This window comes from Lepidothrix coronata, unplaced genomic scaffold (genome assembly GCF_001604755.1).
Source record: "Lepidothrix coronata isolate B3197 unplaced genomic scaffold, Lepidothrix_coronata-1.0 Scaffold64, whole genome shotgun sequence".
Taxonomy (NCBI): Eukaryota; Metazoa; Chordata; class Aves; order Passeriformes; family Pipridae; genus Lepidothrix; species Lepidothrix coronata.
Window position 1 is genome coordinate 472,479 of NW_016690244.1, and position 21,503 is coordinate 493,981.

The 21,503-nt window shown below is 36.7% G+C and overlaps 1 protein-coding gene across 4 annotated transcripts in view; it reads right to left on the bottom strand.

Annotated features, from left to right (window-relative positions):
* The window catches only part of TOP2B (topoisomerase (DNA) II beta), a 63,914-nt gene that overhangs the window by 23,151 nt on the left and 19,260 nt on the right, over positions 1-21,503 (bottom strand). For all 4 annotated transcript variants that reach the window (XM_017817942.1, XM_017817941.1, XM_017817940.1 and 1 more), the window contains exons 4-17: positions 19,912-19,975; positions 18,516-18,661; positions 18,016-18,113; positions 16,389-16,601; positions 16,134-16,307; positions 11,710-11,811; positions 11,491-11,628; positions 9,757-9,895; positions 5,700-5,857; positions 4,856-4,981; positions 3,988-4,098; positions 3,778-3,883; positions 3,476-3,585; positions 60-152 (exon numbers count right to left, since the gene is read on the bottom strand). In XM_017817942.1, the coding sequence (XP_017673431.1) occupies positions 60-152; positions 3,476-3,585; positions 3,778-3,883; positions 3,988-4,098; positions 4,856-4,981; positions 5,700-5,857; positions 9,757-9,895; positions 11,491-11,628; positions 11,710-11,811; positions 16,134-16,307; positions 16,389-16,601; positions 18,016-18,113; positions 18,516-18,661; positions 19,912-19,975 (1,778 nt within the window). The remainder of the gene's footprint in view (positions 1-59; positions 153-3,475; positions 3,586-3,777; positions 3,884-3,987; positions 4,099-4,855; positions 4,982-5,699; positions 5,858-9,756; positions 9,896-11,490; positions 11,629-11,709; positions 11,812-16,133; positions 16,308-16,388; positions 16,602-18,015; positions 18,114-18,515; positions 18,662-19,911; positions 19,976-21,503) is intronic.

Below are 21,503 nucleotides of genomic sequence, written 5' to 3' on the forward strand. Positions count from 1 at the left end.
AAAACTACATCACATTTAAATCTCACCCTGCAGATTTATTACTGTTATTTAGGACTCACCTCAGGAAGGCCATGTAGCCGACGCTGCCGTCTGTCTTCCATGAAATTTGTTAACCATTCTTTTCGGTCATCAATCTTCTTCTTACTGAAGGCCTGAAAAGATTCCAAACACACTAAATTATCAGCAATATAAATGTTTGTGTAAATGTATGTTACTTCAGTCAGAATTTTAATTATATTGCACTATCTGATTGAGTATTCAATAAGGCTTATTTGGACAAGCTAATCCATATAACTAATGTTTACATTTAAGCAGCAGTACCAGTACATGACTTTTCACACATTTTTGCACAGTGTTTTTGAACTGAAAGATCTTTTGCAGATTGCAATTTAAATTTATATTACTTTCCTGAAATTTGCACACATTTGGACAAATCTTATCATTCTTCTTCCCCTCTTCACATCAGAGTTGTCCTTTGATACACGTTTGAAGGTCTTTCCCCACAGAGCTTTAAGGTTGGGTTCATCATTTAGACTGAAATATCTCTTATCAAGAAAATCAACTGAAGGTATTAGAAAAAATACCCTACTCTTCTTGTCCTCTCCATGCCCTGGAGCCACAGAATGCCAATAACTTGTAGTTGTTCCTGAATGGTCATTCCTAGTCCTCTTAAGAAAACTGACAAGTTGACAAAATCGAAACTGCATGAAAAGACTAAGACAGAGTTTAGGCCAGCTGACTGAAGGCCTCAGCCTTCATGACGACAAGGTGTCACTTTTAAGCAACCACCCTATGAAAGGACACAGGAATGTTCTGACTCTGTCATGTCAGAGAAACAGAGTTCCCCTTCAGAGAGTTTCTTCTCCAAAAGAGTACAAGAACACACAGAAACTGTGTATGTGGTTGTTATATTATATAACTGGATTGTTATATTAATTATTGGTTCGGACCAACTCAAGGTAGGGGGTGTGGCAGGGAAGGGACAGGTCAAATTTCTTGGAGGTGAGATAATGGCCTATCCCATATCTCTGCCCCTGCCAGCCACCCCAGGACACCCTGGAGCAGCGTCAGTCAAATGCAGGCCGGGAGCCTTCACCACACCCCCTTTTCTCCCTAACCCAGCCTCAGAACCGATAACACACTGAGAGCAGTGCCCCCCACCACACCCCCTGGAGCCCCTAACCCAGCTCCAGAATGGAAAATACACTGGGAACACTGCCCCTCACCCTGCCCAGAGCTCCAGAGTGGCCAGTGGGCCGCAAGTCCCACCTGGGGTTGGGGGGTGTGGCCACAGGGGCCCCAAAGCTCATAAAAGCAGCAACAAGTGCTCTCCGCGCTTGTTCCGACCCTGCCACCTGGACATCGGACTTGCACAAGACTCTGAACGGTAGCTATAACTTTCTCTTTTTCTCTCTTTCTTTACTTCTTCTTCTCCAAATCTCCTTTCTTAATATTTTGAGTAGCTTGAGACCAGATGGGCTGGATTTTGCTAAGCTGCATGGGTTAGCATGTGCTAAGTTAAGGCTTTGTGGAATGCTTTGTTTTGGTTGAATGCTACCCTTTAAACTTTTGCCAAGTACTCCTATTTTCTAAAGTTTACCTGTAAGAAAACCTTGTGAGGAAACGTGCAGCTTTTCTCTTTTGCGCTCTCTCTTAAGGGTTTTAAAAGAACTGAAGGCTCTTCAATAGATCTGGCAAGTGGATTTTTGAAGCCTTATATATTTTTAAAGTAAAACCCCTCCAAGTGAGCTCGTAGCTCAGGTGCTGCGGTCTTACAGTGATTTAAGAAAGATTTCAACTACTTTAGGAAAACTTGGTGAGTTGCTGAAGTACTGCCTCTTTTTCCTCAGGGAACAACATATAGAGACTCCACCATGTCCTGATTTCAACCACTCTGCTGCATAAGAAGATAGTCATCAGCACCATCTTTTTCAAAGGACTCTAACTGGAGCACTCCAAAAGAGCTCAATGAGTAGTTTCATTTCCTTGGAGACCATGATATTACATAATAAATATTAAACCTTAGTAATTTAGTCTCTGAGAAAGGGACTAAGTGATATCACTCTGATTTGCATCAGACTGACTTCGTTTGTGACCAAAGCTTGGTAATTCAAAATGTCAGACATATGACAGCTTAAGACTAGGCTTTTGTAAAAAAACATTACTAAATTCTTACAATTTTCTTCTGTCTCCTTTCAGTTTCTCTATACCTTTTCCAGACCACTGAAGTGAAAAATTACCAAGAGCTGTATCAGCATAAAAATTCTTTCAATAGAATAATAGAATTAAGAGCTTGAATAAAAACTGTCCTCAAATATTTATTCTTGAATAGAATAAGGAGGTTTTTTCTCTCTCCCCTTAAAACTGGTATTTTAACACCTCCTGGGCTAGCAAAAGAGTTCTTCAGAATGCTGACAAATTTGCTATGTGAAATAACTTTTGCTTTCCTAGATTACAGCTATCATGAGGCCTGGCAGGGCCCATAATCTTACATCACCTATGCCCAGAGGTAATCTTGGGGCTGGGATTACAGCTATCAGCAGAAGAAACGTGGGTAGGAATAGAAGTGGAGCTTCTGCTAACAGCTCCAGTACTGGTCATAGCTGTTCAGGTGTAACAAGGATGACCAGCTTCATCCTGAATTCACAGAATACCATTTTAGACAACAGCAAGGATCAGCCGTAACAGGTTACATGGCCTCAGGTATCAGCCTGTGTAGGGAGGTCTACTGGCAGACATAGAGATCAGGATTCTATTAGTAAAAACACACATTTTACAGCATCCATGGCATAAGGAAAAAGTTGTTTTGTCTAAGACGCGTATTTTTCCATTTTTCTTCTTTTTCTCTCCTACCTTTTTTTTCTCTCTAATACGACCTACAATTAAAATAGCAAATTAAAGTAGATAAAAGTTGAAATACTTCTTGAAAAAGCAGCTTTATTCCAGACGCTTCATCCTTTATCCTTCCACAAACTTTCTTTGCAACACAAGTACTTTCCCGTACTCAACTACGTACAAGATTGCAAATTCAAATATGTAGAGCACATGCATGAATACACATATGCCACAGTGATACATCTTCAATGAATAAATAACATTTACCTGATCTTATGTGCTCAGAAACAAAATAAGGATGCCTAAGTAGATGTGAAACGTAATTTGTCTGGGCTCTATTTTCTTACATAGAGTACTTATTTGCATGTTCTGTCTTTAAAAGCAAGTCTGACTGTAACATTTCTTGAAATCGACATTGCACAAAACTATCAAAGCTAAAAGCAGAGGGCAGACCTGATTTTGTAGCATGGATAAAGCTTATTCCAAAAATTAAAATATTTTCCAAAAGATTCTTTCTCTCGTAGAAGTATTTTTTTCCGGTACTCCAAAAACCATAACAACCCTTCAAGGTCTTTCTCATGTGCCATTTTCAGCAAACAATGGAAACTAAAACATATCATATACAGAAGCACTTTCTTACCAGTGTAATGGCAGCATCATCCTCAGGACCAGCATACCGAAATAAGATCCTATGTCTTTCCATGTCAGCAAAATATTCTTTTGCTTCTTTAGCAGTGCTGGTACCCAATCCTGTACAGTAAAAAGAAATTGTTACTCAATATTAAAAATTTAAGTTTTATTATCTTACCCCTTTTATTTTACTGGGAATATTATAAAATCATTACATAAGATGCTATCATAAAAACAGCTACAAATAAAACTTCATAGCACCCATTTATTATTACTTATCCATGGGGTTCACTTATTTGTTTTTAAACAAACCTTTGTAGTATTTTATCTTCCATGCTTTATGATTCTCCATATGCTTTTTCCACTCATCAAATTCAGGGATACTATAGAACGAGAGTTCTTGCTTATTTTTGCTTGCCTTTAAAAAAACAAAACAAAACAAACAAAACAAACAAACAAAAAAAATCAACTTTTCTGTTGCACTGTAAGTAATCCATAAAATCTCAATAATAGAATCTGTACCTTCACAATAGGGGTGATGAATTCCTCAAGAAAACCATGTTTCAACAGTGATGGCCAATTGTGATGAATAAAATTAATCAACAAGCCCTTTATGTGAGATCCATCCTGATCCTAAGTGAGAACATGAAAACATGAGGCAATCTTTTCAAATGTCAGATTTCCAAAACCATCAAAAACCCACTCACTGGCCTGGATACCTCAAAACAATATCTGCTGATAGAAAGTATAGAAGGGTACAGCTAGTTTTAATTTGTATTCCAAAATGGACCACCTGTGACATAACCACCTGTGAATAGCACTATCCCCAAGCTAATAATAAGCTCTTCCAAGCCAAGTGCATGGTTGCAGTTCAAAGATTCTCTGCCTGTGTTATGTTTTCATGGAGAGCTACACAGCTCTCCCAGACACCAGAGAGCTGAATTTTTGTGGAAGACAGTCAAGCCTGGCCCAGAGTTCTCATCGGTGGAAAGATGCTTGATAGTTCAATCATGAGATTATCCAACAATAATTGCCTTCGTTCTTGTCTCTACCTGACTTGCTAGCAATACCACCTCATCTACTGTTCCCTTTTGTCCTTACTTTCAACCTATTTTTGAGTTATCAAAAGTATGTTTTTATTATTGCTTTGCCTTCTCTACTATTTTGTGCAGCAAAGTCCAGTTGTTCCTTTGGAGTAACCAAAACAACACCATAGATAAATTAATCCTGTAAAGAAACCTCATACATTAGGGATTCCCCCTGAATGCATCCATACTGTCATAGCTGAGACAGGTTGTAATGCACAAAAACATAACCTGAAATTGTGAAATTGCAGCAAGACATATCATAAGAAGCTCTGTATATTAAAACCTGTGAATTTCAGGCTTACTTGATCTGTCATAATCATAATTTTTCCATATCTCAAGCTTTTCAGAGATTCTGGATCTTCATAGCTTTTCTTGTATTGTAGTCCAACTATTTTGATGATATTGTTGATTTCTGCGTTTTCCATAATCTGTATAAAAAAGTTATTTTTGAAGTCAATGTAAAAAGCAGAAATTTAGAAATATCCCAGTCTTTTTCAGGTGGGCTTGAGAGCTTCTTTTTCAATGCATCCCAGCCTCAACTTCATAACCCTTTTACGCCCAGCCCCTTGCAGCCTTTGCACTTGTAAATATTTCTTCCGTACATGCAAATTCTCAAGACTGCACCACACTCTCTCTCCTCTATGGGCAGAGCACTTTGGGTCAGGAAAGCAAGAAGAAAACTGCATGCTTAACAAAAAGTCATCTCACAGAGCTGCCTTCTCTTTCCACTGTTTCTGTGGGCACATGCAACACATCTTTTATTACAGACAAATTATGGAGGGCAGCAGAAATAATGAGATGGGGTAACGCTGCTGCACTCAGGTTGTGAGCCAATAAAATCACATGGCAATAGAGAGTATAAAAAATTTTAGGGTTTTTAAATATTCATGTGAAATATTAATATGAGTCATAGCAAAATTTCCTTCCACTTGTAAAGAAATTAACTTTATCATCCCAGTACTGCATTACTACACTTAGTATTTCCAGGTTTATCCCAGGCTTTAAAGTAGCTGGTACTTTATGAAATCTCAGCCACAAAATTTTCGTGAAAAAATAAAAATTCAAATATGAAGATGTAAATCTAGAAATCAAAAATAAACACAAGACATCCATTTGTCACCAAAAGGAGAGGAAAAAACTGCATACCTGTTTGTGAGAAGCTTCTCGAACATTGAGAATTTTGCCCCTGAGTGGGAATACTCCATATCTGTCTCTACCAATAACACCTAAGCCAGAGACCGCTAAAGATTTGGCCGAGTCTCCTTCTGTCAATATTAACGTGCAGTCCAAGGAATGTTTGCCACCTGCAGGCCAGGAAGAAGTAGAGGGAAGGTAAAAAAACCAGAAAGCATAACTCAAATAAAAGAAATACAACTGAATTCTTCCTTCTCCTCATTTAAATACACTGAATTTCTATTTTTAGGGATGGCCCTCCATACCACTAACACTGCACAACAAGAGTGAATATCCTTGCCCTTAACAGTACATTATGGATTTCTATGGAGAAGGAGCAAAATAGACAAAATGGGATGTAATGGTGGCACATCTTATGCAATGGTCCCTACATGTCTGCACAAAAAAAGTCCAATTGCTTCTGTACCTTTACTGTTTCATTTTTCTAGCTGCAAATTTCTTACACACATACATTATGCATGTCCGAGTTACATACAGGAGTTATTTCCCATTCTGTATTTCCCCTTTCCTCACAGTACATTTTAAGAAGTAATTTATTATATAATTTTTGTGGGTATCCCTTTTTATTGTCCATCAGCTGAAGGCAGACAACTGTAAGAAAAACTTGACAGAAAAGCTCAAAAGATGAGAACATTTGCACGTATTATATCTCACAAATTTCTTGAACAGAAAAATAAATCTTCGCTAACAATGTAATTTTGACTCTACAAGACACACTGCATTTTGATGCCTGTATGCCCAATATATTCAAAACTGGAATGACATTTATGTTCTGTTTATTGTGGAATAGATGTTCCAAATAACAAGCAGGTTGAAAAAAGGAATCTATCCTTTTGCAAGGGTGCAAATGCTCATTAAGCAGTTTTGCTATTTTATCAAGGCTAAGCGGTAGGAAAGACTACAAAAAACTTCAAGCTGGTTAAGTCTCCCCTACTGCTAATAAGGTAAATTTTGAATATACTGGAATTTAAAATAGGTGCTGTGATTTGCTTTTACCTGGTAGGTAAAACCCACCCCATACTTCCTATTACACAGAATTTACATTCAACATCTTTGGTTTTCTGAATCAAGAAGTTTGGCCTAATAGATCTAAATTAGGCAGCTATTCACACTGTCAATAACTACCTGTCAACAAAGTGGACTCCAAATACCAAGAATAATACTAGTCTACTGTTTCAGAATATAAAACAGCCAATATTTTTCCCTAAGTGAACTGCAGAAGACACATCTGAATGTAATCCAGGTGGACTTCCTTCTGAAATGGATGCAATCATTAGCAATTAATTTCGTGGAAATACAATGTGCCAGGTATTTTCCTGAGCATGGCTCTAGAGAACTCAAAGAACTATATCAACCGGTAGCTTCCAAAAAACGCTCTTATGCTTCACCAGATTAGGTAATCCTCCTAATCCACCTCCAACAAGCCACAGAACTATGCATACCTCATCAAGAACACAAAAAAGCAGGAATGACCAGGTATAGGACTCATTCTTTACAGTGGTTGAAGAAATCTGCAGCAACTACATCACTGTACAGATACATCTCTCTCCTATTCTTATGCATTAACAAATATATCAACTACAACATACTGCATTTTGCTCCCAGGCTACACACAGGTTACTCTGTGTGACACATATGAATGTCTTGAAACAATCTGTATCTTCATGTATCATTTAAATCTTTTCTCCATCTTACTGGGAGGTCTGAAATTCTTTTGAAAAGATGATTTATAACTCTTCACAATATACTCACAGTTGTGCACATTCTTAGGCAATATTCACATAGAAAAGTTGAATTTTTCGGACCTAGAAATACTGATCTGCCTCTCACACACAGAAAGAGGACATACAGCCCTTAATTCACCTGAGCCTTAGGATCCCCCAGTCATAGCATCACAGAGTGGTTTGGGTTGGAAGGGACCTTAGAGATCATCTAGTTCCAAGCCCCCTGCCATGGGCAGGAACACCTTTCACTAGACAAGGTTGCTCAGAGTTTCATCCAACCGTGACACTTTCAGGGATGGGACATCCACTACTTCTCTGGGCAACCCGTTCCAGTGTCTCGCCACTGTCACAGAAAAGAATTTATTCTGTACATCTAACCTAAATTTCCCCTCTTCCAGGCTGAACCCATTACTCCTTGTCCTTTTACCACAATCCTTTCTATTAAGGTCCCAGAGGCAAAGATTGATAGTTCTACAATGTTTTTTGTCTGTGTACTCATTAAAGAATTTCCATAGTACCAGTACTTCTTTTTTCCCTTTATGTTAAGAAACATCATCAGTTAGGCGCCATCAACAACTGAAGTTCATTGAGACAAGTTCTCAAGAGCAGACCAACCCCCTCAGCCACACTGAAGGAGTCACTCTTTCATATCATCTTCTGCCTTCCCTTTCTCTAAGAAAGCAGAAATCAAAGATCCTGATTATTTTTGATTGTGCAAAAAGAACAAAATATTCCTTTTCAAGAATAAACAGATGATCCATATGATACCTGCACTCTTTAAAAAGAAATTACTGAAGAACTTTTTACTAAATGTATTATTAGTGATCCTCTAATTTAAAACACCTCTTCCAGTATAGATAACACTTCAGAAAGTCAGGCAAAGCCTGCATATGACAATACACATTGTACTCAGAAACTGAATGCCTCTCTGCCTCTCTGAGTGTCCACCTCAAACATGCAATGCCTTCAGTGCGAGAAACGCACTATGTTCCAGATCTTCAAAAAACCAATACCTGGATAAGCCTCCTTGGGAGATGCAGAGTTCCCACTCCCCATAGAACCAGGCAGCAGAGAAATACTTGGGTAACAGGGATTCAAGACATGCAAAGCTTTAGGCATCAGTGTTGAGCCCAAATGAATCCCCACATGCCTGCTTAGTTGAGGAAGTTTCAGGGTCCCCCCATTAAAAAACTGCGTAAGAAGTGATTTTGAAGGCTGGTCTCCAAAGCAGAGCTAAAAAATCCTATGAAGAAAGTGTGCCCAAAATCATTCATTATATGATTTAGGAGCATTAGGCTTAATATCCATAAAATATATAATTTCTCCAAGCACACAATCTTCTACAGAAGAAAAACACCAGGAACTTACATCTGATTAGGGAATGCCAATTCCACAAACAAAACACTAGTTAAAGGAGACATGATTACCAACTTTTGAGGCAAAATATGACATCTGAATAACGGGAAAAGTAATAAAATAGTAAAGAAAACAAATTTTAAAAAAATCAGTACCAAGGAATCAAAAAAGGAAGAAAATCAAACAGGTCTCATCATCTCATTGAGCTTCTTTACCAGTCTTACATGCTTTTACCTACTCAGCCCACCCACCGACTTCATTGCAATTTCTCTATCATTGTTTAATGTAAGGATGTATTAAAAATTAAATAATATCGCCAAAGAATGGCAACATTTCAAGCTCTTTAGCCATATGTGCCCCTCAAATAACTCAAGAACAACTCCCATTGCTGTTGGCACAAAGACTGCCAGCTGATCCTGATCCCTATCTATGCTAAAGAAGCAAGCCAGCAGAGACTGCCAGTTTGCCCTCTATTCCCAGACAGGAACCTAATGGCATTTAAAGTATTATGAAAAAAGTCTCTTGAACCATTCCCTCAGGTGTGCACACTATGTGATTTACTTCCTATAGCGTGGCCCTATAATGATTCTGATATTTTTACATTAGAAAGATCAAGAAAACCTCCAAAACAGAATACTGGTAACACAAAATTTAGCAGGAAACCACAATTAGAATATACACACACTCTTCCAGTATCAAACTAGACTGCTGCTTTTGTTCAGTGTTATTAAATCTCTGCTCTAGAGAAGATAGTGTTCCTGATATCAAACTCACCATCACGCTTTAAATTCTATCTCCAGAAAGTTTAGAAAACTAGAAAGACTTTTATTAAAAAATCCATAAGGATGAAAAATAAAGTCAGGTTTAAAATTATCATGTTTGTGAAAAAGTTATGAAACATTAAAGAAATTAAAAATAAGTGCTCTTACCAGCATCATTAGCATCATCCAATTTCGGAATGCCCTTGATTTTACTGTGTTTCACTGATGAACATTTCTTGTTCAGCTGAGTTTGTGCCTTAAATTTGACCCAATTCAAAATACTCTCTATGATACCACAGTTAGAGGCCTACGAGTAACAAATCAGAATTGTGGATGAGAAAAATAAAGCTTCACATAACAGATTCTTACATCTCAATTTTAAGTCACTGATCTAACACTGCTACTCAAAGCTCTCTAAATTTTAAAAACTGCAATATATGAAAGTCAAGGAATTAACATATACCTTACTCTTTAGCATTTTAAGCACATGCAACCAAAACACATCACACACAGAGCATCCTTTTCCACCCTTTATATAACAAGTAGGAAGAGGAAAGGAGGTCTGAGAACTAACAAGAGGTTGTCTTATGTTGTGTGGTTGATGTGCTGAGACATTTTAGTTTCTAAAGCACCTGTTTCCTGGACTTGATAGCAAAAAGTAACCATATGGGATATTTGTGGCCATTTAAAGTTTCTTTGGAAATGACTGGAAATGGCTGAAAGACAATCGAAACCATTTAAGAATAAGGCTTTATATCAACCATTTGAGAAACGGATATCATTTTTAGAAACACATCTGCAGAAAAAGTAGCATATAGTACATTTTCTAAACTAAAACTGCTTTAGGTTTGGTTTCACATCAAAAAAAAATACAGGTGGAACAAAATACTGTGAGCTTTGGCTTTCCATTATCCCCCACAATACAGCATTCATTGTGGAGATTCTGCTGCACATTCAACACATCTGGAAATCAATGTTCAATTCAGGGAATATTAGAAACACTATAAATCGAACCTGCTGATTGAAATACAACAGGTATTCACTCTTCAGATTTTGTTATATGATACTGTGTTGTGGGGTTTTCTCCCTGTAAGTTCTATAAGAATGTCACTTGTAATACAGAATTAGAAGTTGAAAACATTACACAGCAAGTGGAGTTTTGATGCCAAAGAGTATGAGCAGCAGCACCATTCTCCTTACTACTGGTGTTCCATTTATGCTACTGGCCCTAAATAGGACACATTATATTGAGTTCTGGCTAACAGAAGTCTTCCTTTGCTTCATCGTATAAAAATGTAATAGAGGAAAACCCTCTATGACATATTTGTACTAGTATATTAATTTAGAATATCAATTCTTAGCCCACCTACAGAAAAAAATTTAAACCTTTTGCCCAACAATAATGACTACTTTTAATACTACAGCCCCAGTTCTGCATTTCTATGATTACTGAAAGAACAAGTGCATGTGACATATCCTCTCCCTCTCTTTTCACCTTAGTGAAACAGAACAGGACTGATACCAAAGAATAAGGTAGACAATATTCTCAACTTCAGAAAAATATTTTAACACAAAAATAATTGGTCAAGGACTATGTTTAGGTTTTAAGAGTCACATTCATTTCATCCATATAAATACCAGAATCTCCAACAAATGAGCTGATCAGGTCAAGCTTGCTTTTAAATCCAGGGCAAGAGTCAAAACACAGTCATTGCTTCCACTATTAAGACCAGAAGTTCCTCCATCCCATTTTAACAGTATGCAAATGTCACTAGAATACCATAATGCACTAAAATTAACCTTCTGCTACAGAGCATACATACATTTGGATCCAGTATGTCAATTCTTGCTTCACGGGGGGGATGAGGGGGGGGAAAGGAAAGAAAAAAAAGGTTTACTTACTGCTTTAAAAAATTTCTCAGATAGCTGGCACTTTGACCCAAAACTTTTAGGTTGCAATGTCATGTTTTCCTTTGTCTGGGAATCAAACGATGGGTTTTCAATCAAGCAATTAACAAAAACCCATATATGATTCTTCACCTGTTGAAAACATAGAAACCAGTTTACTCAATAAAGTTCCCACATTCATATTTTTCAATATTTTTTTGTAAAGTAACTTGCCTGAAATGGTTTGACTGAAACTCCAGCTTTATTCTTCTTTTTCACCACTTCTATCAGTTTGCCCACAACTTGATCCACCACGTAATCAACATGCCTACCACCCTGAATGAAGAGAAAAAAAAAACAAACCAAAACAACAAAATAACTATTGAATTTCCTAACAGCTTTTATCAGTATTAACTAAGTTCCTGTAGTCATACTTATATTCAGAAATTCACGTACATTAAGTTTATGATAAGAAAGAGAAATTTGGTTTGAAGTTTCTCTTTCATGTAATTCCGTCTTCATTCAAGTGAGGATGACAGAAGTTACACGGAACAGAAGGAGACCTTTCATTCACTGTACAGTGATGGACTTCAAATGCAGCTGCTTACAGTTTGCAACAGGATACAAAACCTTAAGAGTACAACATATCTAAAAATTAATCTGCAGTACTGGGAGGTACCTACAACACCACACAGCTGTTATGTGCCTTTTTAACTGGCACATAAATAACCTTGGACTAAAAAACCCACATATTTTTTCCTCAAATTAAACTTTCCCCACTAGGTTCATTAAAAAATGATGTTCACGAGCTTACCCTCAGATTATACAGCACTCATGCCTATTCCTTCCCACAAGTGATCTTACCTTTTCTTAGCCATATTACAGAACTCTTGGCACAAATGCAATTAGCAATAATTCTTTGCTAGCCTGGGACTTCAGCAAATGGCAAGAAAACTGCAAATAGCCAACCACGAGACCCAGAAAACTTTGAAAGAACAGAACAAGACAACCTTGAGGAGATGACCAGTTCTTCTTAAAACTCACCAGAGGCTAAACCTGTTCCAAATTCATATCTGATGGGGCAACAAGAGATCCATACAGAGCATGCAGTTAACCATAAGCTGGCAAACCAAGGCCTTAGGAGACCACAGGGCAACAACTTGTAGCTACATAATCACGGTGCCACCACTCTTCTAGCAAACAAAAGCAGTCCGCTGGACTCCCTTACAGTTACTACTCAAATGCAGAGGGGAAAAAAAAAAAGAGGCTTATAAGCAACTTCTTGCATCATCACAGTGATGAGAACAAAGAAGGAAAGAATATATATAGGATTTTTCTTCCTCTGTTGCACCATCAGAGCTGAAAGTGAAACATTCATAGGGCCTGTCACAATTCTTCCTTTTACCCCGTAAGAAAGAGGCCTGAGCACTGGTTATCCTTGTTTAAGGGCTTTTCAACCAGGTGTTTCAAATGAAGCCTTCAGAGAAAGAAAACTTTTGGTGGAGGCAATGTTTTCAGATCCCAACTATGATCCCTACCATAACAGACCCCGAGGAAGAAATACTTATTTATTTACTTAAACTTTGGAAGTAGTAAGTCAGAAATGTTATCCTTTTGAAGCTGTATATAACTCAAGCTTTGCAATACAGCAGGATGATGAAAATAGGTTTCTAAGTGTGCAGCCGTGAGTGAGCCACGTTCAGAGCTGGGAGTTGGGAACCTCTCAGCCATCTCACCAGCAGGTGGCACAAGTACCCACTATGGAACCATAACAGCCTAGAACTGACCCCGCTGTCGCAGCAATTCCGTACAAGACATACTAAATCCAGAGGGTTGTCTGTGATTATTATGGCTTCTGCACTATGGGAAAACAGCGCTAAGACTGCATAACCTTCTTTTTCCAGAAGGTAGCGACTGGAACCCCAGTCTTGCATATTTCAGGATGCAAAGGCGTCTAACGAAACACTAACAACTAAAAATCTTAAAAATGGAGCTTTGACTGCCTCCTATATACATTCTATTCTTATCATCTTGGATACCCAACAGCCCCAATTGATTTGGAGGCAAGCCAAATTTAAGTTCTACAGACAGATAGATGGTTTATATGGCAGAAAAGTTCAGAAGCTAATTATGAATTTAAAGTTTTAATTTAATTAAATATACAAATAAAATACTAATTTATTTTGCATTTGTTTTCTATTGTACTTATTTTATTAGAATAAATCTGAAAACTGGAATAGTCTTGAATTTCTTGCTGAACTCCAGCAAATTTTAACAGGTTGGGATTCTCCCTCCATCCAAGTCTACTCTCTGACACTGCAACTGTATTAGCTGAGCATTTCTGCTAAAATGATTAGCAGTATTCGAGTTAGCAGTGACACCACATTAAAAATATTAGATTGCTATGTCAAGAACTGAAGTTTCTACTATGATTTCTACCACAGCTAATATTTGAAATTCCAAATTTGAGAAGACTATGTTTAATCAGTTTACAAGTCTCCCTCTAAAGGTTACTTGTACAACTGTAACAGCTACAAACATTCTTTCAAATGCTGCCTCAGAGTCTGAAGTCAAATTCTGTGTGCTTTACTGTAGCAAAGTTTTGAATAAATGGGAAGCTTACCAAGGTAACAAATTTACAAGAACCAAACAACAGAGCTGTGCCTCAACGCACTGCCTGACCTTCCAAACAACCCTCAAAAAACCAACCCAATAAACCTAAAAAAAAATATTTTTTTGAATTTATAGGAAGTTTAAAAAAGATGGACGGGAAGTTATGACTGGATGAAATTCATCCAGAAACAGAAATGAAAAGCTTTCAGCAAACACCTATACATAACCAAAACACAGCTGAAATGAGCTCCTCACCTGTCAGCAGACAAGGGGACAGGAAGTTGACACTGTTAGTTTCTAGCCATTATGTCTCATTAGTGGGTAGTTGCATATCAGTTGCTGGTGAGGTGGTTCACTGGCCCTGAACATTCCACATCCAGTCACACACATAAGGCATGGATCAGGAGAGTGGGAAAAACTAGAAGTTACACCACTTACCTTTGAAGAATACACAGTACTTTTTTCTATGAATTTTCTTAGAGAACATATGATAACAATGTATGTGAAAGTGCATGATGGGTGAAAATTGATCCAAAAAAGTAAAATTCAAAATTTTGCATAAATGTATGCAATATATTTGACTTAGAAGTCAACTAGTACTCATTTTTTTTCAAACACATTTTCTTAACCTGGTATCAAGCATAATTAAGTTTCTCTACATTGGCATCTTCCTCATAAAAAGTATTGTACACATCTTCAAGGTCATGGTTTTATTCTTCTTTATGCCGCATAAAGAGGTCTGAATTAAAATTCAGTTGTAACCCTTCAACTACCAGATACATTTGTCATCCCTAGTTTTGAACAAGTATCAGGTAAGAACTTAAATAAAATGCACACTTAGAAAGTAAATATTCTAGAATTAAATAAACTGTCCCCATTACCACTGAATGCTTGCTCAGCTAAACTGAAAATGACTGAAAAGAAGTTACGTAGTAAAAATTATATCGCACCAAAACACCAAGCTACACATCACCAACGACCAAGGCTAACACTGGTACTTCTAGGCACCTGCTGGCCTGGGGACTCCACTCACTGTAACCACTGGTGCTTAGGAACCACTTGTGCTACCGTCAGAACTTTCTTTTGACTCTCTTAGAAGAGATCTGAGCAAGGAGAAGTTTTCAAGGTTCTGATTACCAATTCTTATCATTCCCATCTTTTGGAAAGCTCACAGTTAGGGTTTCCTAAAAGCAGTCTCACCAATGACTAGAACTGCTTGTTCTATTATTATTAGATCTAGCTTGTTAAATCTGCTAGATCTAACAACTAGACTCATCAAGGTGCAACTTGCGAAGAGCAGAAATGACAAAGACTTTCTTTCGCCATGGTGGATCTCAGATCCCTAAACCTGGTCCATGCCAAATGGGACTAAATGAGTGTTATGCCAGCTGATTGCAGGTGATAGCCTCGGAGTCTGACCACTCCAGCAATTTAAGAAGCACAAAGCTGTACTTTAGTATGCTGAGCATATTGCTGCTTTATCATAACTGAAGGTTTCTCTATGGTCTCATTTTTACTACTACTACAGTTGCTACTAAGTACAAAGAAAACCTAGATACCCTGGATAGGTAAAAGAAAATCTCAACACTTCAGGCCAATTTTATACATCAAAAAGCAGTAGACAGATAGGTATTTTTTCAAGAACACCAAAAGACATTTTTGTCCTCCAAAACTTGTTACTGGTAGCCTCAAAGAGCTTTGTATATTTTTTACCTTATTTTCAGAATTATCTTACGACAATGTGTTAAAAATGAAGGAAGGAATAAATTACTTCCATTGATTTTAATCAATAGCACGTATGCTCACATAAAACATCACCGATAATGATTAGTAGTGTTTTCAAAACTAGTGCATATGTAGAAATACTGCTATGAGTGTATTTTGATTCCATCCAATTGCTCTGCCAGTTCCTCTCACGCAAAGGATTCTCTCACCTGTTTATTTGCAGTAACCCAGTTTTATTTTTTATCCGACCCCTGAACTGGGCATAACCTCAGCACATATTTTATCATTTACATTTTTTACCACTTGACCTAACCACTCACCTTTGTGGTAGCTATACTATTTACAAAGCTGATTTGCTGGAACCCCTTTTCGCTCAGAGTGAGGCACACGTCCCACCGCTCATTCACAACCTCGTGAATAACTTTGAGCGCGACTCCAGTTTCATCCAGCTTGTCCTTAACGTAGAGATCTACGTAACTGCGGAATCCATTTACCTACAGGCAACAAAGGTAGCAATCACTGCTCTTCGCATCAAATACTCAGTACACTCAAGATACTTTATATTGTGCTCTTACAGGTAATTTCTTCCCATTCAACATGACTTTGACTCCTTTGCACGACCCAGCCAAATCATACGCTCGTCTTGTCATGAGGGCCACAATATCCTTATCAAGTTTTTCCATTTTAAATTTAGATAGGTCTGGCTGGAATGTAATGCATGTATAGTCATCACCATCAAAATGCTTAATCTTGGGCTCAGAGGTCTTCATCATGTTGTTCATCCAAGTCTTTGGAAATAAAACAGTTTAAATGTTAGTTTACAATATATGTCATCCTCCTCCTTTGTTCCCTTTTCCAGTTATGCTAGGATTGCAACAGTTACAAAACAAAAAGCTCACAAACTTCTTTTAGAAGTTTCCTCTGGTAAAACACTACACAACATTAATTGTTTTACAAAGATAAGCATAAGCATAGGTGACAGCACATCTGTGGTTTCTGTAAACCTGCAGGTATTACTACACTGGTGGACATGATTCTAATGCAAATAGGGCCTCTCCCAGAACTTACTAAATTAGATACAAGTGAGCTGGCTTTATAGTCCCTATTACCCATCCGTTTAATGCTTTCAATCTACTACACACTTCTACAGACAGGTTTTTGGTCCCTGTGCAGAGGCTTGGTAGTCTCCAAGACAGCATCTTGGTGGCTGACCAGTTTGCCAAAGCACGCCTTTTGGAAAAACCAAGGTGCCCAGACTTGACTCAGGAGTCTTGTGTTGTTCCCCATTTAAGAACATGGGCACATTTACGTGATCAAGCAGAACGTCTGCTCACAGCATGTATCAAAGTTCAGTTGTACTAAATTTTCAAAATTTTGAAAATACTGAAAAATGTAGCACTTTTAAGTCATAAAGTATGTAATTTTCAAAAAGTAAAATTAAATCAATATTAATTTGCCCTTGGCAGTCACCAGAAAATATTACATTTTCTAAGAGACAAGTGTAACGGATTAAATGTATTATTTATGTAGTGACATGACAGCATGACCAGAAATTAATTCTTTGTCCAGAAAGAAAGAAAAGAATTTACCAGCTGGGAAGGACTCCAAAGCCAAGGAACTTTGGTATCTAATACTCTACCAAAGTTCTTTAAACTTTTAGAAAGGTGGCCATCTCGGAGTTGTATACAATAAATCTGATTGCGTTCAACCTTTGGTCTGTAGGTGAACAATGAGCAATGGGTTCAAATGGGGGCTTTGCACTTAAGTCAAGTTAGGGCTAATGAAATTCATGACATAAACACTGAAAAATCTGTTTCTTAACACTATACAAAATTATACAGATAATTGTCTCCATGTTTGCATAGCTAAGTAGATAGCTTTTTTGGCAAGTTATACAACAGCAATTATAAAACATTGCAACTGAATATATATTTCTTTTCACAGGTGCATGAATATACTTTAGTTTTAACAGAAATTTGTTTTTCATTTTTAGTCACCTAACCCTCTGAAGAAAGTATTACTTAACCCAGAAAGTCTAATACATAGAAATACCAATTTTACTGACTGAGCTAACCTAGCCTGCAAACTCTACACATCCATCTGAATGACAAATGATTAAGTTCATTAAATATTCCTGAAATATATGTGCTAAATTTTAAATTTATAACTACAGCAAAAAAAAATTTTTGAACATTTCTATACCTGCTTAAAGCTGTGTTTGTATTCCTTGCAAGCAGTTTCAACTGTAAACTTTGTACTAAATATGTTACAGAGTTTTGCACCATAGCCATTGCGCCCACCTGAAAAAACAACATATAGTAAACTAGGATCAGTTTAAATTTAGGATAATAAATAATGTCCTAACTTATTAAATTTATTTTTCCCTTCATTTCAAGAGCACAAATGTTTAAGTGCTTACATAAATAGAATTAAAATCTAAAACTATGTTGTTTGTTACTCAATAACGAGTACTGACATTAAAGATGCAAATGTAAAGTTGCCTGTAAATATTGGTATTAAAAAAGAAAAAGTTAGATATGTTCTTTAAGTCTTTTTACTCTAATAAAGAGCTACAGTAACGATGACTAAATAATCATATGTTACAAAATAGAATAGAAAGAGAAAAATTAAGAAGGGAAAGCATACTGAAGAAGCACACAATGGCCTAACTGAATGAAACAAAGCACATTAAATAGTCTTGCCTGTAACTTTTTTCTCATCATCATCGTAGTTGCTGGATGTTAGCAGCTGCCCAAAGATTAAAGCAGGTACATATACTTTTTCTACTTTGTGTTCCACAACTGGTATTCCCTTTCCATTATTCCATATGCTGATAATGTTTGATTCCCTATAAAATATTGAAGACACTGGGAAAATTAATCTTGAAAACAGACTTCACCATACCTGTTTACATAACTACCTAAAATATAACAAAAGACCATATTCTTACCACATTTATTCACAGCTCTAACAACTTTAATTACACTCACTTGTGCTTATTAGATGTCTTAGAAGAAGGAGCTTAATTGTCCATACATGACAGTATTTCATAACGTAAAAATAACACCCAAAAATCTGTCTGAAGAGCTTTCACTATCAACATGATCTGCAACAGGATCCTGAAGTTTAGTGAAAGAATGACACTCAAGTTAGAGATGTACCCTTTTAGGTTTCATTGAAGTCCATCCAGACACAGTCAAATTATCATTTGTTTCAAACTATTCTTTCTGATTTATGATAAACATTGTAACTTACTTTATGCACTGGTGCCAAAATCCATCAATATCTGGCATCATTAATATTTCCAGCTCTTACACAGAACTTTCATTTTTGAGTATTAGAGAGTTCAAAATCATGATGGGTCAGGCAGATTTACACTACCATTTCCTTCCCACTCCAGGATGAAAGCAGAAAAATTACTTCTCAGCATCTTTATCTAAAAGGTTAGGTCTGAAAACTAGGTGTGAAAAACATTTATTATTCAGTTAAATGGCACTGAAAAGGTACTACTAAAGGAACCCAATCAGCATCTATTTAACTGCAGTACTTCTCATTAGAAATTATCTCAAAGTATTCGGTTTCAAAAAACACTGGTAATGATGTGTTTGCAATATGAAGTTTCAGTGTGATACAGCTGACTAATTCAGAACACAACCTTATCCTAATGCTAAAGGGGTTAACATAGGAGTTCAAGAGGTGCAAAACTGTGTCACAAAACCTCAAAGCTGGTATTTAAGATTTATAAGTAACTTAGCTGGCTATAGTCATGAACTGCCAAGCTTTCATCTCATCGTGTATTTTATGATCCTCTGGTTTTAAGTTTCATTCAATCAAACATTAATGAATGGTTTAGGAAAGCAAATTATTATAAATTCAGAATGGTAGCACTTATTGCTAACCACTTTTAATTCAGAACGGTAGCACTTATTGTTAACCACTTTTAAATCACCTCTTCATCTTAAAATATGAAGCTAATGTAAATAATTAAAAAAATATTTTGTTTTAAAGAAATCCGATTTCATTAGTAAAATGGTTTGTCCCAATCTAAACTACAACAGCACTGCCAGGGAAAGCAAATGAAAACACGCTTTTACTTACGGATCAATGGATATTTTAATACAAGTCATGTTCTTGTCCCTCTGTTTATTGTCAGCAGCATTTACTATGAAACAAAGAGGCACAAATTAACACTTCATAGGAGCAATAATTAATTTCTTGGTCTGTAAAACTGTTTATATACATATATCACCACAAGTTACAATAGTCTAGGTGTTTCTTAATCTGGTAGCTCTTTGTATATTCTGTATCTTAGTACTGAAGTATACAAATATGACCAAGTATCTGCCAAGAAGATATTTTCGACCTTCTTATAATTACTGACTCTATTTCAAGCAGTTAGACTATCTCAGAAATAAATATAGAAGTGTATTTTGTGAACCTGTTCTCCTAACTGTTCTTAACACACTGAGCATTTCATTCTTCTGTTGCTGTTCTTGTTTGGCTACGTATTATATCATGTATCTGAAAAACCCTTCAAAATTATATTCATCACCAGAGCAGTTTACACTTTGTTTTGCCACTGAAACACACCAAAGAAGCCACATCCATTAAGGAGTGTTCTGACTGCAGCAAAAGTTATCTCTAAAGAGCCTGTGAGACTTATAACTAATGGTCTACACAGTTTAGGATCATAATAAGGACAACTGGAAATTAACATTTGATCAGAATTTAATTAAACTGCACTCCCATGTATATGAACTACAGAAAGCAGAAACGTGACTGTGGCCACTAACCATGAAAGCACATTACAGTCATTTTCAGTATTCGTCTCATCACCCATGAAACAGATGAAGATAAAACCCCAAAACACCAAAGTACAATATCTTAATAGATGGCAAGGATCTCAATATAAGATCAGATATTTCAAGGTGTTTTTGCTAAAATCATTAAGTGCAGTTTCATTCAAAAGCATGCATAACTACAATGTCCCATTTTCATAATGTTATTACTCTGACCCTTAGGGCTCACACCACACTCTGTGGAGCACTTATCAGTGCTACATAAAGAAGCAATAAGTCATACAGTACTACAATAACGACAGGATAATGATCTTCCTTTTGAATGGGACAATATGGTCCATATAACGTGAGAAGCCTAAAAAATTACATCTATGAGGCAGCACTCAAAACAGAAGTAATTACAGATTTTCCTTCCCATATTTATCAAATTAAGTAGTCAGTTAAAAAAAAATTAAAAAAGCATTCTTTTCCACCTGGCAGAGATATAGTCTTTATTGCCTCAAAGACAGCAATGCTGTAAAGCATAGATTTAGAGATGTGGAAGTTGTGAAGCTAATGAAAGTCATGACAAAACTTCCATTGACCTCAGTAGACCACAATTTAGTTTATGAGGTAATCCTGCCAATCCTTATAACAAACTTCATAAAAAAGTTTCCTGTCAATCAGCCCAAAATATCAATTCAGCAGACAGCACAGTATTCAGATGTTGCACATCTCTCCTGCTGGCTAGTCTTCAATGCATCCCAAGGGAATACCACAAACTAGGAAGTCATAGTAACTCAGTGACTTGTGACATAATTTTCTAAAAATCATTTGTTTGTGCCTCAGTCACCATATTTTGTAATGGCAGTATGATACTTATTAATTTCAAAACTGCCTGAAGTCTAGAAA